At 45.6% G+C, this 7,784-nt stretch overlaps 1 protein-coding gene and 4 non-coding genes across 5 annotated transcripts; all 5 read right to left on the bottom strand.

Annotated features, from left to right (window-relative positions):
* Positions 1 to 2,368: 2,368 nt before the first annotated feature.
* On the bottom strand, positions 2,369 to 7,747 carry eif4a2 (eukaryotic translation initiation factor 4A2). The gene is made up of 11 exons (XM_069139542.1): positions 7,531 to 7,747; positions 6,434 to 6,491; positions 6,160 to 6,292; positions 5,705 to 5,844; positions 5,129 to 5,297; positions 4,934 to 5,043; positions 4,467 to 4,610; positions 3,914 to 4,051; positions 3,709 to 3,798; positions 3,377 to 3,456; positions 2,369 to 3,177 (listed from the first exon to the last, which is right to left on the bottom strand). Exons 1-11 carry the CDS (start codon positions 7,557 to 7,559, stop codon positions 3,033 to 3,035), a joined length of 1,236 nt encoding a protein of 411 aa, XP_068995643.1. The 5' UTR covers positions 7,560 to 7,747; the 3' UTR covers positions 2,369 to 3,032.
* LOC138192292 (small nucleolar RNA SNORA81) lies at positions 4,200 to 4,383 on the bottom strand. The gene has a single exon (XR_011177782.1). It is a non-coding gene; the product is annotated as a small nucleolar RNA SNORA81 (small nucleolar RNA).
* LOC138192293 (small nucleolar RNA SNORA81) lies at positions 4,723 to 4,902 on the bottom strand. Its single transcript, XR_011177783.1, has one exon. It is a non-coding gene; the product is annotated as a small nucleolar RNA SNORA81 (small nucleolar RNA).
* LOC138192294 (small nucleolar RNA SNORD2) lies at positions 5,396 to 5,470 on the bottom strand. The gene has a single exon (XR_011177784.1). It is a non-coding gene; the product is annotated as a small nucleolar RNA SNORD2 (small nucleolar RNA).
* On the bottom strand, positions 6,031 to 6,105 carry LOC138192295 (small nucleolar RNA SNORD2). Its single transcript, XR_011177785.1, has one exon. It is a non-coding gene; the product is annotated as a small nucleolar RNA SNORD2 (small nucleolar RNA).
* Positions 7,748 to 7,784: the final 37 nt, after the last annotated feature.

Genomic DNA, 7,784 nt, shown 5'->3' with positions numbered 1-7,784 from the left:
TAGGCATGTAGACATGTAGACATGTAGGCATGTAGGCATGTAGACATGTAGACATGTAGGCATGTAGACATGTAGGCATGTAGGCATGTAGACATGTAGACATGTAGACATGTAGGCATGTAGGCATGTAGATATGTAGGCATGTAGGCATGTAGACATGTAGGCATGTAGGCATGTAGACATGTAGACATGTAGGGATGTAGACATGTAGGCATGTAGGCATGTAGACATGTAGACATGTAGATATGTAGGCATGTAGACATGTAGGGATGTAGACATGTAGGCATGTAGGCATGTAGACATGTAGACATGTAGATATGTAGGCATGTAGACATGTAGGCATGTAGGCATGTAGGCATGTAGACATGTAGGCATGTAGACATGTAGGCATGTAGACATGTAGATATGTAGGCATGTAGGCATGTAGACATGTAGGCATGTAGACATGTAGACATGTAGGGATGTAGACATGTAGGCATGTAGGCATGTAGACATGTAGACATGTAGATATGTAGGCATGTAGACATGTAGGCATGTAGGCATGTAGGCATGTAGACATGTAGGGATGTAGACATGTAGGCATGTAGGCATGTAGACATGTAGACATGTAGATATGTAGGCATGTAGACATGTAGGCATGTAGACATGTAGACATGTAGACATGTAGGCATGTAGGCATGTAGATATGTAGGCATGTAGATATGTAGGCATGTAGACATGTAGACACGCAGATATGTAGGCATGTAGGCATGTAGGCATGTAGACATGTAGATATGTAGGCATGTAGATATGTAGGCATGTAGACATGTAGGCATGTAGGCATGTAGATATGTAGGCATGTAGACATGTAGGCATGTAGGCATGTAGATATGTAGGCATGTAGACATGTAGATATGTAGACATGTAGGCATGTAGACATGTAGGCATGTAGGCATGCAGACATGTAGGCATGTAGATATGTAGGCATGTAGGCATGTAGACATGTAGGCATGTAGGCATGTAGACATGTAGATATGTAGACATGTAGGCATGTAGACATGTAGGCATGTAGGCATGTAGACATGTAGATATGTAGACATGTAGGCATGTAGACATGTAGGCATGTAGGCATGTAGACATGTAGACATGTAGACATGTAGGCCCCTTGGTACCAATTGAGTATCGTTTAAACGCCACAGCCTACCTGAGTATTGTTGCTGACCGTGTCCATCCCTTCATGACCTCAGTGGACCATCTTCTGATGGATACTTCCAACAGGATAAAGCGCCATGTCACAGAGCTCAAATCATCTCAAACTGGTTTCTTGAACATGACGATGAGTTCACTGGACTCCAACGGCCTCCACAGTCACCAGATCTCAATCCAATAGAAGCTCTGGGATGCGGTGGAACGGGAGATTCGCATCATGGATGTGCAGCCGACAAATCTGCAGCAACCGCGTGACGCTATCATGTCAATGTGGACCAAAATCTCCTTGTTGAATCTATGCCACGAAGAATTAAGGCAGTTCTGAAGGCAAAAGGGGATCCTAACTTCTGCTCTCCCTCTAAGAACACCAATATTTCACTCCTTTGTACCGCTGTATTAATACTACTTCATTACCGTCACTATGCCAAGGAAACAAATCCTCGAGCAGGATAAAGCAACTACGGATAGATTAAATATTGCATGAGGACTTTGACATGATGAGAATCCAGTTTAACAAATTTAGATTTCTCTGCTGGGAAATAAAACATCACGTAAAGTGAATGGAGATGAGATCTAACGAGTTTGTACTGAAGCCTGCTGGGTAAAACGCATCTCGGGTGGCACACTGTTGCCGAGCTCAAATATGGAAAATGATTTCTGCTGAAGGACTGAAAGGAAACTCGCACAAACCATCCCGCGCTGGTCTTGGTGACCTTCACCAATCATACACCTCCTGGTGTTTGCAGATCTCTACTGCAACCGTAAATAAGAGAAGTTGTATAAAGCCTTTTATGGCTGCACAGGGAACACCACACACCTGAACCTCCCAACAACTGCTAGTCAAGTTGATTTATGGGTAATGGAGGCACAATGTCGCGACAAGGAAGACGACTGGAATAAATGTTAAATCGGTCGTGTTCATTTAACCGACACAACCATTTCCGTGTTGTGAAATATTCTTTGAATAATTATTCATAAAGAATTTAGGCTCCTCTGGTTTGCCAGTAGGTGGAGCTGAGGCGCAACTTTTTCCTCAACTGCACCGGTGAACTCTCCTCAGCTTCAGGCCTTACATGTGGCGGCAATTACTTTAATTAACAGGAAGACTCTGGTCTTTTGAGTCTGGTGTTAAATCAGTTGGTAAATACAAACACCGCTTCATAACAGAACATAAGGCCAGTTTACTTACAGCAATTTCAGTTTATTAAGACATTCATACAATTCTGGAGAGCAGGAAATCTGAAAAGTAGTCAAGGGGGAGGAAATAGCAATATACTCGGGTAAGGGTAAAACCACGTCAGCAAAATAAGGCCAACCAGTGAGGAACTCTGTTATAGCAAGTTGGATAAAAAATATAATGGTAGATTTAAACGAAACACATTCACAAAAGATAACAAAAAAAGCAAGTGAATCTACAATAAAACATGACAAGTGCCTCTAGTAAGCAGGCCCACAATACATCGCACATATGTTAGCATAACATAGTTTGCAGACTTTATACAGCACTTATACCTTTTAGTCCACAAGTACGTTACTAAATGGTGGAGAACATCGAATACACGCATCTTAATTGAACATGGAAAGAAATACCTGATAAGGACTTTAATATTTACTGACCCCATAGCTTTGTAGCGCCAACCAGCCAACTGTCGAGGTAAGAATCTACAACTGTCCGAGAGGGACCACCATAGAAGTCACCTCGCTTTTAACACATACCAAAAAATTCTGGTCCAAGGTTTAGCATTGAGAAGTTTTTTTTTTTTTTCCCCCTCGAATAATATAAGCACAATGCAAGTGGACGATCGCTATCACTGCGTTTAAAACAAAAAGAACAATCTCGGGGCTCAAATCAGATCGGCCACATTCATGGGCATCTCCTCCACGGTAGTATTGTAAAACGTCTCGATGTCCCGAAGGATCCTCTTGTCCTCCTCAGTGACGAAGTTGATAGCGACTCCTTTTCTGCCAAAACGGCCACCACGGCCGATTCTGTGAGGAGAGGAGAGGAGGTGGGTGAGGAGAGGTGAGGAGAGGAGAGGAGAGGAGAGGAGGTGGGTGAGGAGAGGAGAGGTGAGGAGAGGAGAGGAGAGGAGGTGGGTGAGGAGAGGAGAGGAGAGGAGAGGAGGTGGGTGAGACTCCCGCAGGTGACGGAGAACAACACGCATGGCAGCTCTGCGATTCAACGTACCTATGAATGTAGTTCTCGCGATTTGTAGGAAGGTCATAGTTAATGACGAGGGAAACCTGCTGTACGTCAATCCCACGAGCCTGAGGGGCAAAACAAGACATTTTAATGACATTATTAAGTATTAACAGACCGATTGCTACCGCATGCGTTCATCAAGAGAATGTCGCCCGTTTAAAAAGTAACAGATTCCTACGTTCGAGGTACCCATTGTGGAGAACGAGCCCTTATCTCCCAAACGTTTTGACTGCTTGGTCATTTTTAGGACTTTTGCAGGATTAAAAACGGTTTGGGTTTTAACTTCACATTTCTTACATGGTGCCCTTCGTACTAACCAGAAGATCAGTGGTGATCAACACTCTGCTCGAGCCAGACCTGAACTCCCTCATAATCACGTCGCGCTCCTTTTGGTCCATGTCACCGTGCTGTGGACGGAGAACGACCGGAGTTTAGGACGATGAGCAGAATTTACACCGAACGAGACTTCAAGCGAAACGCTTTGCTCCGACAGAAGAGCAACGCGGAGAGAGCCCGTCGTACCAGAGCGGAGACGGTGAAGTCTCTGCCGTGCATTTTCTCAGTCAACCAATCGACTTTTCTCCTCGTGTTGAGGAAGATGACCGCCTGCGTGATGGTCAGCGTTTCGTACAGATCACACAGAGTGTCCAGCTTCCACTCCTGGAGGCATCAGTGAAAAAGAAAAAAGGAGGTTAAGGGCCTGTAATGAACATTCAATTCAACATTAACCCGACGACTCGTGATGGAAGCCGACTGCGAGGCCCGTTTAAACATCCATTTAACTTTACATTTAAAAAAGGAGCAGCTAATGTGTAACACAGGATCTTGAGACAAAGGAAACTGGACATTAAGAAAGAGGTCCCTCCTCGCCTCATTTGCGATACTGTGCCTTTCCTCTCCTTCCCTGGTGTACCCATGCTTACACGGCCGCATGAGCTAAACCCGTGAGGCTCGGCTCCTGCAGTTTTAGCAGGGTGCTTAAAGAGAAGGGAACTCCATGATGCTCGTAGTTAGACAACATTATCCTGTTAGAAACATCACGCGTCCTAAAGCGCTGCCGATAATTAAAACCAACCTCGCGCTCCACGTTAATGTAGAACTGCTTGATACCCTCGAGGGTAAGCTCTTCTTTCTTCACCAAGATGCGAATTGGGTCTCGCATGAACTTCTTGGTGACCTCCAGCACGTCTGCTGGCATAGTGGCTGAGAGCAGCACCACCTGAAGGAGGAGCAGCATCGCAGGTTACAACAGCGTCCCAGAAGTGCGATCACACAAAGTAAAAAAAATGTGGTGCGGTGTTTTCTAAAGTACCCCGTTTGAATGCAGACGCAGCTGTAGCACCTCACCTTGAGACAGTGGACAATGAACATTAAGAAAGAGGTTCGACCACGTCTCGTTTTCAGTACAGTGCGCAATAATCTCCTTCCACGTGATACTCTGCTGGCATTATTGCGTGAAACAGAAAATCTGGACCACACAATTATAGCAGATTGCTGTTAATGCAGAAGGGCATCGTGCCCGACTGTGCAGATGGTACGTACTTGAATGTTTGTGCTCAGTTTCTGGAAGATCTCGTAGATCTGATCCTTGAAACCTCGACTCAACATCTCGTCGGCTTCATCCAGGACAAACATCTTGATCCATTTTGGGGCTGCGGAGAAGTGAAGGGTTCGCAGTCAAACAGTGTACCACACAAGTTGAGGCTTTGGCTGAAGGGACCATGTCCTACTACTTACACAGGTGTCTCCTGTTAAGCATGTCGTACACGCGTCCTGGTGTCCCCACCACTATGTGAGGGGCCTCGGCCTGGAGCTTCTGTATTTCACTACGAAGATTCGTCCCTCCGATGCAGGCATGGCAGGTTGCCCCCATGTAGTCGCCCAGCGCCAGAATTACCTTCTGGATCTAATTAGGGCGGACGGGCATAAACAGCACTGGATCAGGATGATGAGGCACAAACACCAAGGCAGGACACGAGAACACAAGAATGTGGAATAACTGTAAAGTGATCAGTAAAGAAATAGGAACTCTCCATGTCTATAGTCAGTCCCGAAAGATGGTAAGGCATCATATCACCCAGTTTTCCACAGAAACACATGAAAACAGGAAATTCAATCAAGCCAGATCACCTTTTAGACCAATGCAGCCATGGACAGAGACTACACCAATCGTAAGAGGATGCGCATTTGCAAATTTTCACAATTTTGAATAGATTTAAAAAGATGGTACCTTAGTATTTGAATCAGTGTCCTCAGTATGCTGTCTAGGTCTGAGACACTGCTGAGGTTATCGTCACCTCAGGAACAGCATACCTGCTGAGCCAGCTCTCTGGTGGGAGCCAAAACCAGAGCCTGAGTCTCCTTCTGCTCTATGTCCAGCTGCTGCAAGATAGAGATGGCAAACGTGGCCGTCTTGCCAGTGCCTGACTGGGCTTGGGCAATGACATCATAGCCTAATAGTGGGGAGGGGGTGGGTGGGTGGGAATAAAGATTTAATGTGTTAAGTGACAAAAGATTTCTTCTTAAATCATACCAATGGGATAAATATGCATTCGAGAAAGAAATGTGACAATGTCACATTTAACTGCACCGAACACATTTTTTACATTAAGATTTTGATGAAGCAATTTCATAGTGTTGAGTGATCAGTGAAAAAACAAAGATATCCCCATTGTTGGGTAAGTCCCGAAAGATGGTAAAGCATCATTTCACTCAACTTTTAACAATCCACTTGTGAGCAAATTTTGTACACGTGTATATATATATACCTTTTATGCAAGGGATGATTGCTCTCTGTTGAATGGCAGACGGCTTTTCAAAACCGTACGCATATATTCCCCTGAGAAGAGTCTCCTTCAGGTTCATATCATCGAAGTTGTCCGTAATCTCGTTCCAGTTGCTCTGAATTGACAAGGAACAAGGGATTGAGAGGGAGGGATAGCATACCAGTTTAATATTGACCCAGTAATTTTTTTTTTAGCAGGATACAGCTAAAAAAAAAAAAGAAAAAAAAAAGAAAAGAAGTGCTTGTCTTGGATTTACCTCGATGACACCATCAGGCTCCATCCCATCCGGCCCCCCATGGTCTCGATCTCTTGAGCTGTAGAAAAGAAGAACACACTTTAAGTCAACTTTAACATCGTCTTCAATAATGTAAATGTAAAAAAATATATATATATAAATAAATATGTATATATATATATATATATATATATATATATATATATAATAAAAGGGAGGGGGCTAGTGTATGGACTGCTGAAGCAGTTATTACGACCACGTGTCTCATCAAGTGAAGGCTGCTTGTTGTCGACACGGTCACGTAGCTTCTAATGAAAAAGACCTTATTTCTTCTCCATCTGAACATAGTAGAAGGTGGACTGCGTTAGAGGTGTAGTTAGTGGGTGTAGTTGGAGGGTCCGGTGGGTCCGGTGGTCCGTCCGGTGGTCCGTCCGGTGGTGGGTCCGGTGGTCCGGGTCACGCCCCGAGTATCTCGTTTCATAGTCTTGGGCGCACGTGTCAAATTCCACGAGCCCGACTACCTGTCCCTACGGACGTGTCCCGTTATGTAACGTGGAGGGTTCAGACCGGCTCCACGTCCACGGAGGTTCACGACCACCCGGAGTTAACCGCGTTAAACAGCCTCACGTCCCCGTCCCCCACTCTCTCTCTCTCTCCCGGTGAATCTCAACATGGTGCTCTCGCTTCACTCACCGTTGGCCAACATGTCGGACGGTTGGGCCTTCGCAGTTCAACGGTGGCTTCTGCCTCGGGACTAGGCCCGAGCCGTCGCCTCCCGACGCGAGGCGATAACCGGCTACGACAGCTACGAGTCGCCCGTCACACTCATCCGCGTCCCGACGAGTTTCACATCAGCCGCGACGCGAACGAAAGCGCCGCGAGTTCAAATGGCGTCCAACGGCAATTTGGACGCGCGGCGTTAGCTGGGCAGCTAACTGTTAGCAGCCAGATCACCCGAAGAGCGTGAGGGGGCCGCGCTCGGTCGAGAACACCCCAATTCGGCATCAAACTTCGCGCGGACCCTCGTCACATGTTGGAAGTACAAGCAAACTATCGAGTATTGTTCTGAAAAAGAAAGAAAGAAAAAAAAAAAGGTGTGGAAAATGACCGGTTTTTACCTGTTGTAATCAGCAGACTCGCTAGACATGATCCGTTCCCAACTTCAGCATGCGACTGGAAAGAGCGCTGACGGCGAGGCCGGCTGCATTTATGCAAGCCGCACTATTTTTCACCGATGAACTCAATGCTCTCTGCGTCGTTGACGATTCAATGTCAAAATTGACTGACTTATTGTTTGAACCGCACTAAGTTGCATCCGCTGTTCGGTATATACGTCGGCGTTTTTTAATAACGTATAAAATGAGAAAAATGG

This window comes from Embiotoca jacksoni, unplaced genomic scaffold (genome assembly GCF_022577435.1).
Source record: "Embiotoca jacksoni isolate LCO1_2020_lvr unplaced genomic scaffold, fEmbJac1.0.p SCAF_83, whole genome shotgun sequence".
NCBI lineage: Eukaryota > Metazoa > Chordata > Actinopteri > Embiotocidae > Embiotoca > Embiotoca jacksoni.
Note: the sequence above shows the minus strand (reverse complement) of the source record. Positions and strands in the feature narration are given on the sequence as shown.

Coding starts and splice junctions, on each gene's coding strand:
- eif4a2 (XM_069139542.1), bottom strand. CDS start 7,559: ATGTCTAGCGAGTCTGCTGATTACAACAG. Junction 6,293..6,433: donor AGCCTGATGGTGTCATCGAG/GTAAATCCAAGA, acceptor TTGTCAATTCAG/AGCAACTGGAACGAGATTAC. Junction 5,845..6,159: donor AATCATCCCTTGCATAAAAG/GTATATATATAT, acceptor CCCCACTATTAG/GCTATGATGTCATTGCCCAA.